This window comes from Aquila chrysaetos, chromosome 17 (assembly GCF_900496995.4).
Source record: "Aquila chrysaetos chrysaetos chromosome 17, bAquChr1.4, whole genome shotgun sequence".
In the NCBI taxonomy this organism is placed as follows: domain Eukaryota; kingdom Metazoa; phylum Chordata; class Aves; order Accipitriformes; family Accipitridae; genus Aquila; species Aquila chrysaetos.
The window spans coordinates 15,289,447-15,313,607 of record NC_044020.1 but is presented as its reverse complement, the minus strand read 5'-3'; the positions used below and the strand labels follow the sequence as shown (position 1 = coordinate 15,313,607).

The following is a 24,161-nucleotide window of genomic DNA, read 5'->3' as shown; positions in this document are numbered from 1 at the left end:
TGTGTTAGCCAACTGAGCTGTGCTGCTGTCCTCCAGAGAAATGCTCTGTTGCCTTTTGCCCACGGTCCTCCCCCCCACCATGCTGTCCACCTTCCTCCTCTGGGCTCCTGCACCTATCTGTCCTTGCTATGGCAGCTTCTCCTCAGCCTCTTTGTCCCAACACCAGGTTTCCTAAAATGCTGTTGAACTGCATTTGAGTCACAGGTCGGCAGCTGTGCTCTTGCCAAGACCTTTACTTCTGTTCTTGATCCCATTTAGACGTAACAGGATGTAAGCATGGGACCAAAATGGAAGAGTTTGTTTTACTGGTGGTCAGGAGCTATTTGTCAATCACTTGCTGAATATCTGGTGGCTTGAGGAGTCGTGATTACTGTACACAACTCAGAGATCATATCTCCGTATAACTTCAAAGTTAGCCTTGTTTTTGTCAGCAGGTTGGGACTAGATGACCTCCAGAGATCACTCTCAGCCTAAATTATTCTGCAGTTTATACTGTGATTTTAAATGTAGTGCAGTCAAGGAGTAGATGCTACAGGCCAAAGCACTGGTGAGCATAGCACAGAATTGAGGAACAATAGGTGATTCACAGGCTAAAAGATAGAGGGGAGTTAAACATGTATCTCTTTTGCAACTCAATATGTTTGCATAGGCTGGTATTCAAAGGGTCTTGATAAGCCACTATCTAACTGATAGCAATAAAGGTCCATGGATATATTTGGTATGAATTTTGTTTAAATTTCATATTCCTAACTCTCCTGAAAAGACAGCTAGCCACAAAATGTTTACTGCTAAGGCTAAACAAGTAGTAAGTGTGTGTGGCAGGGGAATCAAGGTATTAAAAAAAAAGGGTTAACTTGCAGCTTTTTTCACTTCTGATAGGTGATTAACTCACTTGTATTCCTTTATGCCTGATTACAACCAACTCAGTAACAACAGGGTGATCCCATTTATTCACCAGAATAAAATGTTCTACAATAATATATTGTCTTAGTGATACATTTGTGTATATTAATTTTGCAGTTGACTTGTTATGTTACTGAATCACTGAACTTTCATTCCTCCTATAACCAAGCATTTGTTTTGCTACTGCTATCATCACAAAACATAACCACCATTGCTTGGCTATAATGATATGTACCCTCCTAATACATTTATTCTACAAATGGTGATTTGTGCTCCAATGTACATTAACTACTAGTGCATAACGTGGCATTTTTTTCCCTTGAAGTAGAAGAAAAATCATATGCTTTTGAAACTTGAACAATGAATACAAATCTGAAAGGGTACAAATACCTACCTGGAAGTCAAATCAACGTGGGGCTGAGTGTAAGTTTTGTACCTTGTGATATTTGTCTTAGTTTCCTGAAACTACCTTTATCTTCAGAAGGCAGGTACTGTAAATTGTGCCCTTTTGGCTTCTATGATTAATACCTGTATTACAAAGTTACACACGTGCAGATCACCTGGATTTTTTCTGGATCCTTTTTGAAAGTTATCCAAGCCACCGTCATGCTTGGGAGCTTGTAAGGGTGCTGGCCCCAGTGATGTGGGCTGTTCGTGTAAGCTGTGCCGTGGAGAGTCCAGATATTGCCCTGACCTATGCCTTAATTTATACTATGTTCATCATTGCTCTCATGACAACCCTCTTTTCTTTCTTCTCCTTTCCTTGTCTTTTTTTTTTTTTTTTTGCTGACCACAACAAAACGGGGAGAAATAATCTGTCCCTATGTGGAGTGCGAGATACCTTTAGGGCCATGATGGTTGCTGCAATAAAGATACAAACACAGAGGCACCTGGGCTGACAGCTTGTCCAAGCCATAGAGTACAACCACCGGTTTCAGATTCCCTTGTCACTGGGGGACTGTGGCACGTAGGTCCTCCTGCACTACTGGGTGCACGCTCCGGCTGCAGCCGAGATCCCTGCCGGTCCTGGGGATTGTTTTGTTGTTTTAAAAGCCGACGCCGGTCAATATCGCTGCGCCTGCGCCCAGGCGTATTGCCTTTGAAACCTTTGTATTTGCTTGGCTCACGGGTTGTGTGCTTGTCCTGTTCCTCCCCAGCGCGTGCCTGCGCAGCGGAGGGAGCCTGTGCTTGCTGCTCGTGCCGCTCCTGCCTCTGTGGCTGACCAGCGTCTCCCCGGCACTTGTGCCACCAAAGGGCATCCGCGCCGGTGCTTCGGGAGAGGATCCGCGGTGGAGGACGGCTGCGTAGGTGGGGTTGGCTACGTGGGTTCGCAGCCGGCGTCATCCGCGTGACAACGCGATCCGGCTTCCCAGTGCCGGCGTGGCGTGTTCCGCGGGCGCGGGGTTAGCAGAGCGGCTCCGACTTCCCCGGCGTGGGCTGGAGCGTCGCCTCCTGCTGCTCCAGAGAGCCTTCACTTTCGTGGTTCGCTCGGAGCGCTGCTGGCGCGTTCCGAATAACTTCTCTCGTTGGAAGATTCCGTAAAGAGGCTGACAACTTATGTCGGTTCTTCTTGTTTTGGAACATATCTCCCCTTTTTAAGCAGATACGTTTAACCTCTGTCATTTTTCTTGCTCATAAAGCCCGTCCCATGGTGTTATTTAAGGGTGGATATCTCCTACTCACCTTATAGCTCTTATTGAGTGCTGGTGATTGAACTACAAAAATAGAAGCCAGTGATTTATATTCATTCTTGGTAATGAATGACCTTAGGACCTAGTCTCTCAGGAACGAAACTGTAAATAATTAAGCTTTACCTCTGTGGAACCCTCATTCAACCCAGGCATGTTCTAGCTGTAATCTTATAACAGTTAACTTCTGACTAATTCCTTTCCCAGAGACTGTGGTTATGTGAGGTGGTCAAAACAAACAAATAAAAATTAAATGCTATGCACACCTTTTTATGTACACAATATAGTAAGTGCTGTGCGCAGTCAAAAAAACCCCAGCTGATATAACTGCAGAACAGCCATGCATTAGTTCTAACTTGGCCTAGTAATTTAAAACAGGAGCAGGCTCTCGAGCTCATTGATTCCCTATTGTATTCTGAAAATCTATCAAGACTATGAAGTTTGGGCATCTGAGTTTTGTTCTTGACCCACTGATATTGGTAATTGAGATATTTTTTTCCTTCGTATCCAAAGAAAAGGGGGTGTGGAGGAAACACAGGAGGGTGCAACTTGCCTTTTTTTTTTTTTTTTAAGTTTGGAGGATTCAAATAATGCTGATTGTCTCTCCTGGTTTAGGTTTTTTAATTGGGCAAGGCTAAGTAATATTTTGGGCATTCTGAGCAGACTGATCTGTGAACAGCAATGCTCAAGTTACAGTGTGGGATTTAATCCTGGGAGCATACTGTGGTGAAATAAATAATTTACAGAGGCATTTGGAAGTGAGTGTTAAAGATGACAAAAATGTCCAGCTGACTGCACTACTGTGCACACAAATATTACTTATGTCATGTTTTTCTTCTGAGAATCATCTTGGTGCATGCAAGTGCCTTGATTCTCATGAAATTGGAATCTTTTTCAAAATCGGTATTTAAAAGAAACTAATGGAAGCTGGGCAATTGGCTGCTCTATGGTTCCTTTGCCCCCTTACCCTAAAACTCTCTGGGAAGGAAAAAATAATTGAAAACTGTAGCTTTTGTTTGGAGAGAGGCTGGTTTGCATTTCATGACGCTCTTTTTCTTTTAGAGTTTTCTTTCACTTCTAACTCATGCTATCAGTTAGCCTATCTCATAGTTGACGTGTAATGATTATCTGTGCTGAATAACTATTTCAATGTCCAGGCAGTCTCATACTCAATACGCTGTTGTGACTTTATCCCTTGCATCCTGCTTCTAAATAGTTCTTAAATGTCATCTCTGTCTTCTAACAGGGTTCTGTTATTCTTGCAAATCCTATGGATATCTTTTTTTCTGCTTTCATAATTTGATTTTAAGTTTTAAACTGTTGATCTGAATATTTCTTATATTAGCAATCACCTTTCAAGTGTCTGTTTTCTGTGTGCAACAAGACGGGGATTAAAATTTAACAGGGATTAAAAAGAAGAATGAAAAATACTTTATTTTCCCCCGGCCTTATTTGTAGGCTTGGGAGAGAGCAACACAGCTGACTCAAACTCTGTGGGATGTGTACAGTAGGTAAAATGTATTCTATTGTAGAGATACAGTTCTCTCTAGATAATTCAAAAATACATGAAAAATTATTCTGCTGCTTACAGTTTCCTTTGTTACTCTTGTGGCTTGAAATGTATCTCAAATTCCTCAAGTTTTGTGCAATCTTTTCCAGAAATCTAGAGCTGTGGATGCTTCCTCCTCCGTCTGCAGCGCTCCTGGGGAGGGGAGGTGTCCCAATGCCATTTCTGAGTAATGGACCATCTCATGTCCAGGCCAACAGCATGAGTCAGGAGTGAGAGGTTTCTTCCGTTCCTTGCCTCTGCTTGGACAGTTTTGGAAATCAGCTCTGGAAAAGCATTTGTGGTCAGTTTGGCATTAGATTTTGTATTGCATGGGGCTAGTTTTTGGTCTGCATCGTGTGTATTATCCTCTTGGATAATAACTCCTTGGAGTGCACTAAAACATGAGGAGGAGAGGAACACTAGATAAGAACAGTCTAATATTAGGGAATAATGTCATTATTACATGACATCAGATTTTACATATTTCCATTTCAAGAGCAAGTCCAAGAGACTATCGTCTCCTCCCTCATTAGAGCCGCCTTACTATCTTATGTACTAAGGACAATTTACGGTGGTTAAAGACTTGTTTGTTAGCCATTCAAAGCACGTGTCATCTGCCGCAGTTCAGTGTGTTAGACTTTATTACTGGGAATGAGGACGCTGTGCAATGTGTGCCTGCAATTTTGAAGGAGAGCCATTGCTGCCGTGGGTTTTGTGTTACTGGAGCACTTTGTTCCCGTCATGTGCCAGAGCCGCCTGGTCACGTGCGTCAGGGCTGTGATGCCTCTTCTGCTCATGATTAAAAGGAAGGTGGATGTTTAGCACCTCTTGAGCTTCCAGGTTGCACCAAGCCTGAATAAGAGAGTGGGGCCATGCTGTTGATGGTGCAGGTGTGAAGGGAGCTGGTTGTGAAGCCTGGAAAACCAGTGCCTCTGCTCCTAGCTGATGTGAAACTGTTCAGTGCCAGGGAGGGGAAGGCCCTGTGCACGGTGAGAAGTAGCCATCTGCTAAGCAATACTAAAACTTGGCAGGAGTGAACTGCAGAGGAGCCCCTGGTGCTCACCAATCGATCTGGGCAGCAGGAAAAGATGTTAGGACATCTGTTGGGATTTCCCTGTTTGTAGAATTATGGATTGCCTCCCTCGTCAGAATCTGTGATTTTCTAATATGTTCTTTGCAGAAGCATACAAATATTCTGGGGAGTTTTTCTAAACCGAGCTATACATGCTCTTCGCTGGGAGAAGAGGCAATGAGGAAAATGGGGGCAACAGGGCTCAATATTTCAGAAATGGCAAGGGGTTTTGAGACTATTGGCCACAAGTGCCCTTATTTGAGCCTAGAAGAGTGTATGCTTTCTCCCCATCCCTGGATAATAACTTCTCAGTATTTTCTCCAAATGAGCGTGGGTTTTAGCAAGTCTCAAGGCTGTCAGGTGAAACCTGGTGTGCCTCTCCTTTAGCCGGGTGTGAGAATCCAAACTGAGGGCCCCTCCTGAGGGACAAGAGAAACTCCTGGGTGACAGGAGCGTGGCAGGGGTGTGTGGGCAGGAGGGGAGGGGCAGCACGATTGTGCTCACAGTAGTAACCTTCTGCTGGCAGGACTCCCTTGTCTCATCTGCATTTTTTTTCCTTTGGGTGTAAGATTTTCAAGAGGTGCTGCTCCAACAGTAAAACTGGAAAGCTCGTGCCCAGGAGAACAGTCTCACAGCAGGAAAAGGGCTGAATCCAATGGCTGCCTCCCTTTCTAATTTCTGTAATCTTTGACCTCCCCAATCTGCTTAGAGCAGCAATCATTCCATTTTTCTAACTTAGTTTAGAGAAAATGGGTGCGTATATCTCCCATTAACATCACTGAGAGGCTGGCATTTGCTGAGATTTACATATGCTTGGAAGAACTGAGTCACAAAGCTGAATAATGGCAAAGGAAGCAAATTTTTTTGTTGTGTATTTTGCCTAGGTGTGACCTTCAGTGCTGTGGACTCCAGCTATGCTGTTTTCCCTTTGACAAAGGGCACGAAGGTAGCTGGCTTGGCTAACTATTTATTGTGCCGACGCCTTTGGCTAAGAGTTTGACCTTGTCATGCGTGGGCAGCGAATGATTTGGTGATCTCTCCGTTCCCACCACGCAATGCAACTTCTCAATTAACGGCTTCGCTCCCACTGGCCCTCCTGCATGGCTGACGAGGGAAACAGCCGCGATGTCCCCAGGGCGGGTGAGGTGGGTGCCCCGCAGGGTCGTTTCTGGAGGAGGTGGCTCAGTGGGACGCGGAGCCCGGCCCACACCAGGGTGGCTGCCTGGGGGCCTGGGTCTGGCGGCTGTGGCAAGGGAGGTCACGGGAAAAGCGGCATGGTGCTGAGTGGTGGGGCAGCTCTGCCTGGGGAGAGGTTTTTACAGACCGTTACCAGCTGCTACTTGGGTATTTGCAAAAAACGGCTTCGTAGGGCTGAGCACTATACGGGGCAGGTTGTTGCTGACATACCAGCTGGAGGTGAGACTGAAGGTCTGCCCTCACCCCAGTCCTTGCTGCACCTTAGCAGGGGGGCTTGTCTTACTCAAGCAGTAGGCTGCATCTCTCTGACTTGCTCGTGGAAGTAGAGGACAAAACGTAGTGTTTCAGGCCAGGCCGGAGGAAATTCAGTAACACCAGATGCTGTTGCTGTGTTGCCGTCTGGCAGACGGTGTCCAGCTGCGGACCGCAGCAGCAGGAGACGTGGGACCTCTCATGCAAAGTCCTCACTGACTGCAGTCTGTGGAGGTTTCCCATCATGTTGTGGCCTCTTTTTGCAATAAAACTGAGTTGGCATGTCGGTGAAGTAACATATGGATAGCTGGTGTTGGGGTAAAGGCAAGTTTGGAGAGAACAGATTTAAAAAAACATTTAGGTCTGTTTCTTAGAGCGTATGAAAGTGGCTGAGGAACATGAGAGCAGGCCCTCGTTCAGCACGCTTTTTGCAAAGTACCAGTTTGGGGTAGGGACTCTTAAGAGCTACCTCCTTGGTTTGTGGCAAAAATTTTTTAGAATGTGAGCCAAGAGTGGGTAGCCTGGGGACCCTCTAAGCTGCCCCCAAAGATGGGGCATCTGACAACCTTCCTGCTGTCCCAGTAAACTGCCTTACCCCTGTGCTAAGTCTTATTTGGGCCATAACCTCAACCCCTGCAAGCTGCAGCTCGCTCTTCTGTGCTAGATTTCAAACTCTGGCTCCTAGAGAGAAGTTGAGATTCTTGTGTCACGTTTTTGCATCCTTGTAAAGGCAGAAAGAGGGCATAGGCAATTAGAGCAGTAATTGCTTCTGCTGTTTAACCTAAATTTATCTGTGAATGACTCTGAGTTTTCAGGAAGCTTAATGCAATAGCTGGGAAACATAAATTGCCACATCCATTCACACCCCCCCCACCTCTAATGCTTTTGCTACCTCCATTGGGAAAGACAATATTTACAACAGTCAGTGTTAATTACCTCAGTGGTCATCCAACCCAATCAGAGATGAAGGACAGTCACAAAGTGGATGGCAAGCTGAATCCCTGTCTTAAAGTCTTTGGACAACATCAGGAACTATTTTTGAGACTGCAGCTGGATTATCTTTTCTTGAATTACTTTGTTTCAGAAAGTCTGCTGCAGATGTGCATGACAAAAGGAAAAGGAGGAGAAAAGCATAAGGCTGAATTAAACAATATGAGGAAAGAGAATAGGTTATACAAAGTTGAAGAAGCAAGGGGATAGGGTTTAGAAAAACAGTGAGATAATGAAAGATAATATATAGATGAAGTAACTGCAATATTGTTTCCCCTGAAACTTGCCTTGTGGGCTCCTATGGGAAAATAGAAGTTGACGTCTGCTTGCTTTGGATTGCTTAGCTGGAAACACATATGAAATGATACGCATGAGATGACGTCCTTGTAGGCCTATTGCAGTGTTGATATGAGTGCTAAGTTGTAAAAGAGAGAGGAGGTAGCAGTAAGCCAACTGTCTTTATCAAACAAGACCGAGGAACAGGATATTTTTATGTAAGCCCATTTTAACACTGATTGGATGCATGTTGTTGTTACCTTTTTTTTCTTTTTCTAAAATTAAGAACCTAATGTATTTCTTGGGTATGCTCTGGATAGAAACAGTATGAAGTGAGTTTAAATTGCAATAAGGATTTAGATTATTTATTGAGAAAAACTTTTTCAGAGTAAGGCTAATGGGCCCCTGGGTTTCCTCAGGCCTGTTTTTCAGCCTCTCTCACTAGTGGCCCAAGGAAGAGGTTGGGAAGTACTACCTTTTGGGAAGTACCTTGGCACAGTTGCTCCTGCCTTAAGGATGGAAGATGACTTCTTTCCTTTTCAGCCCCATTTTCTGTGATTGTTTGGGAAACTGTTTAGAAAAACATTGGATTTTGGGGAAGCACACATGCAGAGTAAATCCCTCTATGATTGGAATAACTTCCCAAGAATTTTCTCCAGGTTCTTTTATACCCTGGCTCTGCCACAGACCTGCCCTAGGTTAAGCAGCAAGCATCTTGATCAGAGTCCTGCATGAAGGCATAGGTACCTAAGTATCTATGTCAGTATGTTTCTTAATTCTTTATACCTCTAAAATGTGAATATACTTCAGTCTCTTTTATAATTTTTAATTAGAGTGGAGATCAAGAGGGTACATGCTTAACATTTTAAACATTGTCTAAAGATAGCTGAAAGCTTTTCTTCATAACAGAGCTTCTTTAAGTTTTCCTTTTGTCTTCAGTCTTATTTTCCTCTTTTAGTTGGTTCTTACAGTAATATAAAGACATATGTAATGAAAATAAATAAGTACTGGGAATGATGGATAGAAAAAGGATAAGTAGAGCAAAAAGAGTTCTGCTTTCTATAGCATTTCAGAAGTCTTTGGGTGCTTGCTAGAAGTGCTGGCTCTAATCCAATGTGCTTTTATTGGCATACATGAACAAATTATCCAGGGCACAGCTATTTTTCTTACTGTAGTAAAAACAGGGACTCTGAATGGAGGCTTTGTGTAGGACAAATATTTTTCCTTTGAAACTGGGTACAAGTTTAAAGTTTATCTAGTGTGCCTTCCAGAGAAGGAAAAAATATCCTTCTCCATTTCATCAAATAGAAAATATGTAACAGTATAGGCAACTCAGAGCTCTATAAACAAAATTTAATCATTGGTGAGGAGCTGGTGAAGTTTTATAAGAAACAGGATTTCTTAGTTGCCTACAATGTGGGAGAAAGCTCTCTTTTATATAAGCTTTTGTCCTTCAAAAGCTTTCTGTGGATGCCTTCTCTCTAGCATCTTTTGCAGGGCTCTACATGCTTTTTAACCACATGGATATAACCAGGAGGATAAGGGCCTTATAGAAAATAGCTCTAAAGACAACATTCATTGCTTCAAGGACTGTCTCCACGGGTAATCCTTCTTATTCCAATTGAAGGTGTAACTCACTTTGTGGCAGTATTGTTGCTATTGAAAGTCAAGCAGCCTGTGAATTCTGACAGTTCTGTTCAGTATCATGTATTAGAAGTACCAAAGAGATACAGAGTCATCCAAATAAGCATTTCGGGGCGGGGAGACAACAAAGAAAACTCCGACCTATAGTATCTCCAGTGACTATCATTTGTGCAAGGTCCACATAAAGTAGTGACTCATCTTGAAAGGTAAAGAGATTATTTAATTCTTAGCTCTCTAGGAGGGTAACCATATCTTTTTCCAAAGATTTTAGATGGGTATTTTTTACGTCATGTTAAGATCACTAGAGTCAGGTCTAGAACAATTCTTGAAGTGCATGGAAATGAGTGGTGCACTCGAATTTCCCCAACCTCATCTGTCACTCCTCCAGGCAGGAAAAGATCAAAAAGTATTACCACACGTGGCTTTTTTGGCTCCTTCTGTTTCTCCCCTCCACCTTCCCACCCACGCTTATTTCACACATGCTTATTTCTAATAAAAGAACTGAGTGGAGAACAGTAAATCCATATTCTGGAAGAGTTTTGAAAGTTAGCTTCCTTCAAAACCTGTGGGAACTTCCTAAAAACCAGAGTTCCTCTGAGGTTTCCTGGGAGCCGGGTATGTTGGGCTCTGTCCCAGACAGAGGTTTCCATTGGGAACCTATCTGATATCAGTTTTACAAAAAAATTGACATTGGAAATGCCTCAGCAAAATGTTTTCAATTCAATGGATGTGCAAATTGCCACAAAATACCTGGCTGCAGTATTTCAGAATCCCTTTCTAGTGATAGCTTGTTAAATTTGGCTTGGTAACCAGCAATGACAAATTCCTGGACAAAATTTTCTTGTGATATGTGAAAATTCAAACTCCACAATTAGAGGTAATTGTGGAAACTGGAGCCAGAAACATTTTGCACCGATTATAATTTTTCTTTTATAAAGGTTTCTAATTTTGTCATGTTTAATCACTGGATGTTTGCTGGAAACCTAGTATGTGATTATAAGGGCATTGAAATTTAAAAAATATATACTTCTAGTTCTAAAAGTCAAGCCTGTAATTTGCCAATCCTGGGCATTCACATCAGTGACTGCTTTTGGAAATGTGAATTTGTTAATTGATTTGGAAAAAATTCACATTTCTGCATTCAATCAGCTAATTTTTTTAAAAAAACAAACCTCAAAAATTTGACATTAGTTGAATATATGTTTTCATTATTGTAATGGATGTAGAGGAAGGGCTTGGCCTAGATTAATGAAGGAGAAAATTATATCTGTACAGAGAAACATATATAATTGAAACTAGAAAACCAGAGACATGAAACACCAAAATTTTAACTTAATTTTCTTCTCACAAATTGTGGAATCTGTTATTGTTCAGTCTATTTTCTTCCATGAAACAAATGTTCCATGAACAAGTGCTGAGTTACAGAAGTGCACTGTAAATATCGTGGCGGGGTCTGACTTCATTCAGCTGTGACCTCAGTTTAGTAAGTTCTTTTACACTTGAATCACTTTGTGCTGAATAATGGTAGCCCCAAAGTGGACTGATCAGCTATGCTTAGATGTTTAAGATAGTGCCTTTTGTTTACTCACTGAATTGCAATATAGTCTCTTTGGGTTATGTGCGCATTAATGCAAACAAAAATTGATACTCAAGATTTTTGGTGACCCAAAGAAGCATCTCCAGCTGGTGTTTGGATGCAGGTGAGTTATTGTGTGTCTGAAAGTGCTGAGAACTGCGTAGGTTGTGTTCAAGGTAATACATCCTACTGTGCAGTCATATACCTGTTTTTAACCCTAGGTGAGGGGAAGTTGTCCTTGAAGTTTATTGTTTCAAATTCATGGTTCAGAAGGAAAAACGTCAGGGAAATGCTGTATGATATAGAGGGACTGGTCATTTGACTTCACAATTCTGTACAAGTGAACAAGTCACGTGGCTCTTCCCATATCTCTACATTACTCCACTCCGCTGTGGGGTGGGAAATGATTTTTAGATTACTTGATTGGTGTCAAGGAGGTATTTCAAGTAGAAGGGAAAAAAAGAAAAAGTAATGTTCCCTTGAAAAACATATTTTTTTCCAGTGACAACAAAATCATTGTATTTTTGACAGTATTAAATTGAATATCTCAGTTAGTTCACTTAGCACCCCGAGTGATGGTGATATGGATTCTTTCTTTCATAGATCAAAAAAGCAAACAGGGTTTGTAAAAGTCAGGGACTGCTGGTGCTACATCTTAAAATAGCTTATAGTGCAACTTATTTTCCAATTCTCTTTAAAAATTAATTTTGTTTTCTTCTGCCTTTTCTCTCCTCTGCCTTATTTTCTGAGTCCCTTTGGTTTTGTTTTTGTTATTACCTTACTATGTGGACACTGTATTTAGGCTTCTTCTCCCGATCTCTCCCACTGTTAATGAAAAATGCAAAAGGTAGTGAACAGTTGAGTTGACTGGATGGCAACTTAGATACCAACTTTCAGGGCAGCATTTTCCCCCCATAGATTAAAGACAAAGTAATTTTCTTAGGCCCCTGAGTTTGAAAGAAGTAGGATTCCTGCAGGTAACATACAGTTTTCTGTTGTTAGTGTCTATAAACCAGCTTCAGAGTCAAACTTCCGTGCTGAGGTAGGGCACGGAGTTCTGACTTGCGGGTATTGGCAATGTTGCTGCTATACACTACATCTTCATAACTACATAGTTTTGAGGACAAATTCTATTTCTTATGTGTTTTATGTGTGCATGACAAGTGAAAACCTGGTTGCTTTTAGGGGACATGCTGACTAGATTTGGAATTAATTCACATACTTTCCAGGCATCTTGTGTTAATTTAATACTTTCATGTATACATGATGTTGAAAGTACATTGAAAAATATTAGGGGGATATTTTGAATTACTTCTGAGAATATGAACACTCTACTAACTTTTCTAGCATTGAAATCTTGTTTAATCCCAAAAACTTGTGATGGTGGTGTTTGTTTCAAATGATGTTACCTAAAGTCATGAGCTTTTGCGTATCAGCCTCATGAAGCTTCCTTTGCTGCTGCCTTTGCACATTATTTGATTTAGGCCTTTCTTAATAGGGAAGTTTGAAGAGGTAACAAGCATTATTAGAATAGCATGTGTTCATTTATAAAGTTTTAAAAAGAAAAGTTTTAGTTTTACTATTGAGCTCCACTGTGAGCTTACCTTTTAGCTCAGCATTGCTAATTTGCTGTGGTCTGATAAATAACTTTTAAATCTTACATATTTTTTCACCTTCATTAAACATAGCCTTCTCTGTTTTCATTGAACTGCATGGAAACTGCTTCCCCCCCACACACACACTTTATAGACAATGTAAATCTTACAGTAAGATAAAGAGTACGATCCCTTCCCATAGTAACATTTGAGGCTTTTCAGACTTGTGTGAATTGGCCTTTGGAGCCTTGATGGAAGAGATCAAGATTTCATAAATGATGCTGAGTCCATATCATCAAAGGATACCATCAAAGGGTGGTCCACAATAGTATGGAGCTTGTGTGTTTTTTAAGATAATCAGGAAACCAGTAGATGATGTTCCTACTCAACTTTTTTTTGTCTTGTTTAATTCAAGATTGTAACCTACTACTAACCTAGAAATTGGTGGTTCTAAGTAACTAGCTGATCGATTTTAATGGAAATGGGCCTTTGTCCTGATTTATTCTGTGTGCTGCCATGTTAAGAATAAATTAGCTGTGTGGGGTTTTTGTGTTTGGCTTTTTTTTTTTTTTTTTTTTTTTTAATATGGCTAGAGTGAAAGTTTAAGTAGGGAGCAATAAGAAAGCCTTGGAATGGGAGTCATCTACTGCCATGTCTGAGACCACGATAATTGCAGTGTCAGTGTCTGGCTACAAGGCCTACAGGATAAAAGCTAATACAGCAACTTCACCAAAACAGAAGAAAGTTAATTTGTGAAAACAAGAATTAGATCTTGCCACAGTTCTTTTAAACTAAATTAGAGAGGCATTGGTGAGTGTTCCTGTCCTTTTTCCTGCTCCTCCTCCATGTTAATTTTAATGGTCTGGTTGGAGTATGTCATTATATAGTTTCAGTTCAGCTTTTTGGTGTGGTAGAGTCCATAACAAACTTTAATAATGTCAGTGTGTCATGACACAGCTATTAAGCTTGCAAGTAGATGTGGATAGGTGGTTAAGCCAGTTTCATTTGGTCAACTTGCAGCAGCAAGCAGTATTTTAACTATGTTGGGAGTTCCCTCATTTTTTGACCAGACTGAGAGGAAAACTTTACCTAAAACAACAGACAACACCTAAAGACATTGTCTTGTTCATTTTTACATACTTACTATACCACTACAGTAAGCGTTATCATTTCTTAACATTTTCACAAGTGCTTCAGTGCAAGAAACTGTTCAGAAATATTTCATCAGCTACACTCACTGTCTGTTTTCAATAAAAGGGAAAACTATGTCCAAATTTCATGATCTTCTTGACATGTGGTGTCTTCAGGGTGGCGGGAAGCATGCTCATATGGCATCTGGAAAGAAGTACCCTTCGCACACTGTTTCTTGCTGAGTTTCCTGCTGGCCCATCTAAACATGCACACTGGTATTATAATATCATTTATAAGTTCTCATTTCTAAAGTCAGATTGATGGCTTGTTGGTTGTACACTGCAAGGTGACTTTCAAATCAGTGTCTGGAGTGCCCTCTTTTGAAATCTAATGATCTCGTTTGAAGTATGATGTAACAAGGAATAGAAGGAAGTAATTAAAAAAATCAGACTGTGTGAAGAAGAGCAATAAAACTGTGGTATCTGTGTAAGGTCATCTGTATGTCCCAGCCACTGGTTCCAAGTCAGTTGCTGGTTTTTTTGTTGTGTTTTTCTTTGTTTAAAAAAAAAAGCAAACAAAAACCCCCAAACAGAACAAATTATTGTACATCTCTCTTCAGGTGGCGATAGAGTGCACTGTTGTAGCCATGTTGGGATTAGGATTTGTGAGTAAAAATAGTATCCTTTGCTAGCTCACTACTGTACTTGGGGGGAAAAAAATAAAGTAGATGCTTTCCAGGCACCTGGGCCCGTCCTCAGGCCTGAAATAAAAGCAGTAACCTTCAAAGTCAAGTACAAATTGAGAACTACTGCTCTGAATTTCAGTAAATACTAAACTTAAACAGAATTTTAGTTCTTTGCTTTATGTCTTGCAACTGTCTTATAGCTGTTCCTTGAACAGTGGAAGGGAGAAGTTAGTGATGGTGCTTGTCCCGTGGGAAATGTTTTCCCCAGTGTCCTTTGTGCGAGTCCACATGGATGCACAGGGATTCCTGGGTGCTGTAGATGAGGTGCCAAAGTAAGCTCTGCTGCAGTATGCCACTGGCTCTTTAAATCCATGACCTCTTCCACTGGAAGAGTTTCTTCTTTGATCCTCTTCAAATACTTGAGGTAGGCTTACCAGAGACACTGATTTTTATGGTACATTATAATCCTCTTTTTCTACCTCATTCTAGGAATTCCTTCATGTGCCATAGACACCTTCCTCTTTAGACTGTCCTTCTGTATGTGTTGGATGGGGTGTTTTTGGGTTTTGGGGGTTGATTTTTTTTTTTTTTTTTTTTTTTTTATACAAGATGCTGGTCTTCCAGCTGTGGTGATACTTTCTGCAAGGTCTGCATAATTATTCTGATCTTCGTAATTAATACTCATCCTGCTTTAGATGAGGTGGTTAATTCTCTAATTAAAAATAGCAGTGAGTGGTGGCTTTAGAGCTTGGCATATTTATTAATGTTCCTTTGTTGCAATAGGGATTTTAAGTCTTTGAAGCTTTTGTATCTGTAAAGCTGTTTTATTTTCTTTCAATACGGTTCGTTATAAATCATGGCCCAGACCTGAGTGAAATTAATGGAAATAGGTTGCCATGCCAGAATAAGAACCTGTTTTCAAGCAGGGTCTTTATTAGTGTGGCAGTAATAAGAGCTAAATCTGTGAACAGGATCTATCTGAAGTTGATTCATTCAGTTCTTCCTGTTGGTCTTCATATTTCTCCCCTTTCTTAAAAGATACCTATCTTAATAGTATTGTTAGAATATTTTCTTAACAGTGAATCACTGGAAAATATCATAGTAGGAAAAAGAAGATTGAATGGGCATTTTTTATCGTATTAGTTTTCCCAACAGAAAACTTCTCTTTTAGCTAACAATTCTTGCTCTGAAGATTGGTCTTGCATTAACATATCGAGTCTCCTACTTTGGTAATTATGTCACCAAAATTTCTTAAAAATTTATCCTATCCCTCCTGCTGAAAAGAATACCACTGATGAATTTAGTGTACTACTCCTACTGAAGGACTGAGAAAAAATAGTAGATTTCAGACAGTGTCAATGAAAATCAAAGCACTTTTTGAAACTGGAAAAAGCAGCATTGATTGAGCTCATCTGCTGCACTGCTCGGTGGAGGTGAATGCACTTGCAGATCCCTCCTCCTCCTGGACAGTGCTCTGTGCCCGTCGTGTGGCGTTGTCCCGTCTGGCCAGAGCTGTATTCGTCTGTCACAGTCATTAGTTTCTTGAAATGCTCCTACCCCTTTGCCCCCTTAGACAAACAGGCAAATAATATTTTGGGTTTAAGTAAAGCTTTCGGTAAGGAGTGGAATTCAGAGCAGAGAGGGGGGCACATCCAGTCCTTTCCCTCCCCCCCAGGTTTCTTTAGCAGGAATGCCAGTTAGCTAATGTCGCGTCCAGCAGAAGGGTTGTTTGGGGATGCACTAAAATCTAAATACAGGACGCAACCCAGTGCAGATTTGTATAAACTAAGATGCAGTATAATTAACACTAATGGCCATGCTGGACAGCTGCTCTGAATCCAGAGAAGACCTGAAAGTAACAGCATTTTCAAAATGATTTTATTGTGGCTATTGTATTAACATGTTTGTATTAACGTACTGGAGTACCTATTCCTTTCTCAGAAAGCTTCGGCCCCCTCTCATCATTAATGAAGAGTGGCTTGAAAGAGGCAAAGGGGACAACAGCCAGAGTGGTGGTGAATGAAGTCCAAGTGTTTTGTCTTGAAACTGCATCAATTGTAGGGTCTAGCTTTCAATTTTCTGTGTGTGGTGTGTTTTTTTTTTTTTTTTTTTTTTTTTTTTTTTTTTTTTCCTGTCATGCTTTTGACCAGCCTTTGGATGCTCCCATCCCCTTAATAGAAAATGCAAAACATTACAGTACAAAGCTGCTGCCAGCCCAACCGGCAGCAGTTTTGTCTTAGAGAAATTCTGATATCAGCTGATATCAGTGTACCGAGGATGGAAAATCCCCAGTGATCATTTCCGAAGTAATACTTACTCATGCATGCATGTGCATCTTGGTGTTTATCTCGCAGTAAGATGTTGAACAGCCAGCAGAACTCGTGTTTGCTCTTGGTTCTTGTCTGAAGCGAGTCCCGAAGCAGAGGGCGGCAGCAACATTTCACCCGACTCCGTGGGACCCATTTCTATCAGGAGTTTTCCATTTGTAAAATCTGTGGCTGGAATGAAGATACAAATAGGAGAGTGTTGGGTCAGAACAAGGTAGACACAAAAGGAGAAGACGCCAAAATACAGGAACATAAGGAATAACTAAAGAAACTACCTCAGCATGGAGAAACAAGAGGGTTAAAAGTAATAGCTGTTCAAAAATTTAGCATGAGGAAGGAAAGCGTGTGTGGGTGAACAGGGTGAGGTTCGAGAAGAAACAAATGAAAAATAGTAAGTCACGCAGCAAGTTAAATAGTTTTTCTACATTCTGTAGAACAGCAGTATTGAATGCTATGGAATAGCAATAAGAAGCATTTTTATTGAATGCTTAGTGAGTTACAGTGTAGCATGGATACATCTGATTTTTTTTGTTGTTGTTTTTTGTTCTTCCGTAATATTTTTAAAAGGAAAAGGGTGGAGAAATAGTGTCCTTATCTGACATTGCTACAATGTCAGATCCGCTACAGATAAATGTTACCTTGTAATAGTCCACCCATTTTTGTTTAGGCTAGAGTTACAGCCTGTGCCTGCTATCTAGCTGGGGAAGAATTCTTGGGGGTTTGGGACATGTGATAACAATGACTTGTTACTAACATTTTCTTAATCGGTAGATAATTATTGTTTCAGCCATTCTTGGCTTTCCTTTTCCTTCCCCTACATCCTCTTCTCTTTCCCCCTTATAATTTCTAAAATATCCATGCCATTAAGCTGTTTCTCTCTCTCTCTCTCTCTCTCTCTCTCAAATTTTTTTCCCCCCTCCCAACTGATATTGTGATCTGCTGCTGGGTGGGACTGATTGATTCAGGATGAGTGGAAAAGAGCACCGGTCTCTGGAATATCTCGTTTTCTTTGAATGAGATAGCTCTTGCCTTCTGGAAAAGGGATTTTTAAAAATAAATTGAAGGATTTTGTTACCGTCAAACTCCTACTAGGAAATTAAATGGCAGGGTGTGTGAGTTGTCAATGTGTCAGCTTGTTGTTGCACACAGATTGTATTGCTTTCATTAGGCTGCTGTGCTACAAGGTGGGGAAGGAGAAGAGTATTTTAGCATTTGGGCATTTTTTTAAATGAATATTTATGACCGATGTAATCATGTTGTATGCTGCTATAATACTCCCCATGTTTGGGATTAGACCACCTGTAACTGTTGACTACTAAAGAACCAAAGTATATCTGACTCAGAAATGGTTTGTCTGTTATAAAGGTTGGACCCTTGTCATTTCTGTTGCTGCTTACTATCAATATGCTAGAGTCCCTTCAAAAATAAAGCTGATGACAGCAGTGAAGTTGTAGGTGGATTTCTTTTTGTTCAGTCTCTGACACTGTGGGAAGAGAATTTAGTAAGTATTTGTTTTTAGGAATTCCCTCCCTGTTTATACCTGTTTTCTTACTGGTTTTAATAATACATTGTTTAAGATATTTATCTTAAATATATTAAATATTTATCTTATTATTTCTTATTGTTTTAGCTATTGTCTTATTTTTCTTTTCTTCTTAAATTCTTATTTCGTTTTCCTGTTTTTAAATATTTCTTGTTCAGAGTAAGCATGATGTCTTCTCAAGATCCTAAGACAGACATGACCATTTTTGGACATATTCACAAGTAAACTGTTGATACTTGAGGACCTATTAAAGAGGGATCATACAGTTAATTTTGAAGGAAGTTTAGCTTAAAGTCTAGGACACCAGCGTATGTTGCTGTGAGCTGCTGGGCTGAGGTGAAAGGGAAGATTAAAGAGGAAGTAGAGTTTATTAATAGACTCCTGGACGACAATGGCTTCGCAGTGTGCACGGGTTGACTTTTGCTACAGGACTGGTTGTAAGAGATGAAAGAGCATTCGAGATGAGAAATACAGCAGAGAAAGCTGTATAAGTGAATAATAAACGAAGCAATGCACATTCTGTTTCCTTTTATGTTTTTTCCCTTCTCTCCATCATGCACTTAAAAAATTTTAAAGTGTTTCCCTAAATTGTTTGGGGTTGGGGTTTTTTTTTTAAATATTTAGGTTGAAAGAGATGAAATTGCCTGATAATTTGGGGGAATTAGGAGTAGCTTTTTGATGCTGTTATAAATATTTGGCCTAATTATAAATAATAACTGTAAGATGTTTGTTTGTATTCATATTCAGGAGCTTTCTTGAACCAAGGGATAGACACATTGCATAGCCTCTTGAAATTGTCATGTCAAAGTAGTTGTCTTGGCATTTCAAAAGCATTTGATTTTGTTTTTAACAGTGGAAAATTGCATAAGGAACAGGAAATATTGTTGGCTTTACTCAGCTATCAAATAGCGAGTGGTGTTTTGTTTGCATATCAGCTAAAACTCACTAAAACTTTTGTGCTTGCTTGGCAGAGCAAGCTGGGTTGTTGGGGTGGGTTTTTTGAAAAACAGGCAAAATTTCTGACTTCAGATTTTCATTTTCACTTGATTCAAAATACAATTTTAAAGCTTTTTATATTTACTCTAAGTGGTGTTGTGCCTTACAGTGGGCAAGTGTTTAGTCATGAGACATGTTTTCTTCCCCTAATGTGAAAATCTGCTGCTTTAAAACTCAGTGTGTATGCTAACTTCAAAGGCTGAAGCTTTAAGTTGTAATATAGGACATTCCTTCTACTTAAAATATGTTTCACAACTTTCATAAAAGTGGAGTACAAATAACAAATCAAGTATTTGTCAGATTAAGATGTCAGAGGAGTGAAATAATTGTGAGGGAATCTAAACCCAAGTTTTTTTCTAGATCTCACTTTAAAGCAGATAGTTGCGGAATTTGTTATAAATAGGGCTATGAAAAAATCACAAATGATAAAAGGGTATGGCAAATAGAATTATTAAATAAATCTTAACTTTATAAAAGTGTGTATGGAAAGTAAAGAAAGCGGGGGGATACTGAAAAGTGACGGACACAATTTTTGTGAGTTTTTTGATCTGGTCACTCTTGGGAAGCTAATCACAGGACAAACTGTTAAGCAGGGCAGCAAAATTGAGCAATGGTTGCAGATGATATGAATTAATAGCTGATAGGAAGTGTTGAAGATCTTAATGGCAGCGTGAGCTGTGCACTCTGAGTAGCTCTGGTCCACGCAGTCACTGAAACGGAACAAGGAGTGCACAGTGACCTGGCAAATTCTGCTGAGAAAATGAGTATTTTTATACTTTTAAGTCATGGGACAATTTCAGGATGCTTCCCAAGGGTTGTAATTGCTAATGAATTGAGCAGCAGTCGGCACAGATAGTAACTTATTGGAGACAGCTGCTAAGTACTGAACTCTATAAAAAGTGGCTTAGAGCAGCCAAACAGGCTACCAGGTTGGATACATGATATATTCTTGGGGATGTGCAGGAGGAATGGAAGTAAAATGTGGGTATGTCAGTAAACACGTTTTGCAAGGAGCAATCAAAGATTTAAAAGAAAAAAAGTTTTTAAAAAGAGATACTAAGCAAAATTACCAAGTATGTGCTCACTAAAGGCAATACCACACTTCCACAAGATTACGTTTGGCACATGATCACTGCAGCTCAGTTCCAATTAGCTTTGCTAACTGCATCTCAGGTAGGAGATGTCAGGTGTTCCTCAGAAAGGTATAAAAATGACTGTCCTCAGTACAGAAGACCAAAAGCAGCTCATACATCTCTTGAACTGCCAGGAGACTTTAGAGCTGAGAAGAGAATTTGATTTTGATTGTATTTTTGCATGAAAGAGGAAAGTAGCGGAACGTATGTGGATGCAAAATACAGTATGTGCTGTAGGTCAGTCAGCTGCTGCTGCTTTGTAAAACAGGAAGAGAACAGTTAAAGTGAGGCAGTAAGTTGACTTAGTGATTCAGAAGATAAGCTGGTTGTAAGGTGACTCTAATACAACAAAGCAGGTTGTGCTTACTTTGGAAATGGAGCTTTTGTTAGGTACATATATTATCTGATGTACTTTTGACTATTTTGCAGAGTTAAAAGAAATCTTCTTTCTATTTAATGACTGAGATGTAGAGAAATATTCAAATATGTGTTATTCATATATGTATAAATGAAAGAATATTTGCCCATGGTAAATTTGAATAGAGATTTGTTAATTGTTTACAGGCTTATGAAAGTCACTTTCCAGAGTCAATTTTAACTTCAATGGGCCCATTATTAAAGGCAGAAGGCATTCTTTTAACTGTTTCATCATAGCTTTTTCAGTATTGTTGTTATATGAGAGGTTTCATTTGGCATGCCAAACTTTCAGGATGTTAAATGCTGCTGTTTTTAAAAAAAAAAAAAAAAAAAAAGGCATTTTAGTCCCAAAATAGCTAACCAAGTTTCTTTTTGTGCTGACAATTGTGTTTTGTTTGGTAATGCGTCTTTCTAACAATTCAGCTGATAAGTTTCATAGAATATGTATCAAAAGGTCATTTCAAAAGTTTCATTTGAAAGAAATGAACGGAGGATTAAAATCAAGCATGCTTGACTATTAAGGTTGCCATTTGGAACATCTTGTTCACTTCTGCAGTAGATGTTGTTCTTAGTTTAGTCAGCCTTTTATTTCTAAAGCTGTTCCTAAAGACCATTGTATCAATAATAATAGCTTTATTCACTAAATTATAAATTATTTGAAGCAATAACTATCAAATTGCAATTGGGAGAAGTTCCATAACGGGTCTTTAAGGCATCACCGTGATGCAGATAATAACAACTGAGCTTGTTGATGCAATTTGTTTCCCATTTCAACCATAATTTTCTCATTAGGTTTGCATTACATCTGTATTAAACCTTCATCTTTTAAGAGACTTTAATTCATATACTGTTGTTTCTTTTCCCAGATCGTTTCCTTCAGTAAGTGACGATAAGAATGAATGGACATATATCAAACACCCCTCCCGGTGGATATGGAAGTTATTTTCCTCAAATGAAGTAAGGTTATGCCTTTGATTTTCCTTTGATGGAAAAAATAGTGTTGTATTTTCTTCTTTATGCTTTTATTTCAGATAGAGCTATAATTATTAGATCCCATTGGAATAATACAAAGGCATTTTCTGTAAAAGAATGTGCAGTTTCCAAACCATGTAACCAAACCTCATGTCAGATATCCTCTGACTGATTTTTGTATTAATGTGAGGGTAAAGCTGTATTAGTGAATGGAATCATCTGGAACAGAAAAATAAATTGCTGTAGCCATAACATACTTATTATATTACTCAGAGAAGTCTTTGTATGCCTGAGATGTTTAAGGTTAGCTCTGAGTGAATGCATTTTTATGTATAAAAGATGAGGCTGCCCTTTCCATCTGTGAGAAAATACTGTTTCCCAGCAAACAGAACTGAGCAACTGTTACCTGAAAGTGTTACCTTGCCTGAGACGAGAGGATGCTCCCTGTATCAGAAGCACAGCACTAGGCTCGTTTGCAGAACTAATGAGATTTGACTTAATCTGATGCCAAAGAACATGTATTCCTGTATGCAGCAGGGCATCTGTGCTGTCATCTGCTTCTCATATTGTTGTTCCTTTAAAGCGAGTTTGTGTATGACTCATTCTTGTTGTTACACTAGAAGGAAGTTGCATTGCCTTTTCATTTGTTGTAGGCAATGATGGTCCCTTGATAGTCCTTTTAAGTCTTTTATGAAAAGTAGTTAAAATCATTAAAAACAATTAACACTTTTGTATGCAGGAAAAACCCCGAAATTCTACCAAGTCTTTGGCATAGTCATTATTATTATTATTGATTTTGATTATTTTCATTATCGTAGTATCTATGTGTATACCACACCCCCATTGTGCATGACATTGTATTAATGCAACAAAAAAGAGCTCAGAAGGGCTTCCAGCCGAAGTGAAACATGCTTTATTGTATTCATGGTGCTGAACAAATACCCAGTATCATTACCTCTGTTGGTAATGTCGTAGGTATGTGTAGGCCTACATAAGGGGAGGGTTTTTTTGAATGCCTGTTTCTGTGTGGCAAATACATCTATACAGAAGTTAACCAGAAATGTTTTCTTCCAGTGGCTATGGCTCCCCAACGTTTGCTCAGGCAGAGAGGGAGCAGAATTCAAGAACAAGTGCAAAAGCTCTTTATGGTAAGGCAGCATAAAGTCTCTAAACTTTTATGTTAAAATTGTTATTTAAATATCAATTGTGATGTAATGGTGGGAATATTTTATGCATATAAATCTGAAAGTGTATGTACATACACGTGGATATGTATGTCAGCAAAACTGAAGAATAAAGTGATTTTATTCCTACTAAAACAAAATAGGCTAGCTAGAAAATGTTTTTATGGTTTACTAAGGAGAGAACTCCCTCCTGTTAATTTTTAAGGCAGCAATGTATAAAGCTTTTATCACAAAACTGAGAGTGAACCTATAGCTAAGGTATGTACCAGGGAGAAGGCATTCGGAGGTCTAGCTGTGCTATGGGTTTGATTCATGACCTGTGTCTCCCCCTGCCTCCCCAACTTTATCCCCTGCTAGCAGAAAAGGAATTTACAATATTATTCTTGTTTGACACATGGATTTCATGGAAATTAGATTTGATCTAACAGATTTGGAGTCTTATTTGGCCTGCTATTTTCAGCCGGCTTTGCGACTGTCAAACCTGATGTTACTTACAAATGCCTAACTGGTGTTGCACTTAACCAACTACAAATGCTACTATTTGTCTTGGCTGTATACGCTACTCTGTAGCCCATGGCCAAATCACTGTGGAGGCAGAATGTAGTCATGTTCCTTGCCAGCCAAATCGCACCGTTTCCTAGTCGTCCACGTCTGCTGTGAATACATCCTGCTGATAGCTGTGCTGGTAATGGAAATACAAGCAGCAATGAGGCTGAGAGATATTCTGCGTGTAAATCTGTGCCTGTTGTTAAATGCTCTTTTGAAAGTCAGTAGAACTGATGAGGCTGGAAGAACGAGGTTTGCGGTGAGAACCCGGTCCTGTGCAGGACCCCCCACGCCGCAGCCTGCGCTCCCTTGTTGCATCTACCGCTGCTTCTGCAGGTTAACAAACTGGAAAGCTCAAGGAGCAGTGGCTATTAACTGCAACATCCCTAGTAGCAACCAATTTTTTCTCCCCACTATTTTGGGTGGGCTGATGGCTGGGAGTGACCTTGGACGTTAGGGGAGTGATGGCAGGATGCTTTGTGGCA

General features: G+C 40.0%; 1 protein-coding gene across 10 annotated transcripts in view; it reads left to right on the top strand.

Moving 5' to 3' along the window:
* Nucleotides 1-24,161, top strand: part of EPS8 (epidermal growth factor receptor pathway substrate 8) — a 140,713-nt gene that overhangs the window by 61,662 nt on the left and 54,890 nt on the right. For all 10 annotated transcript variants that reach the window (XM_030040369.2, XM_030040372.2, XM_030040376.2 and 7 more), the window contains 2 exons: nucleotides 21,841-21,931; nucleotides 23,021-23,094. In XM_030040369.2, the coding sequence (XP_029896229.1) occupies nucleotides 21,870-21,931; nucleotides 23,021-23,094 (136 nt within the window). In that variant the 5' untranslated portion in view covers nucleotides 21,841-21,869. The remainder of the gene's footprint in view (nucleotides 1-21,840; nucleotides 21,932-23,020; nucleotides 23,095-24,161) is intronic.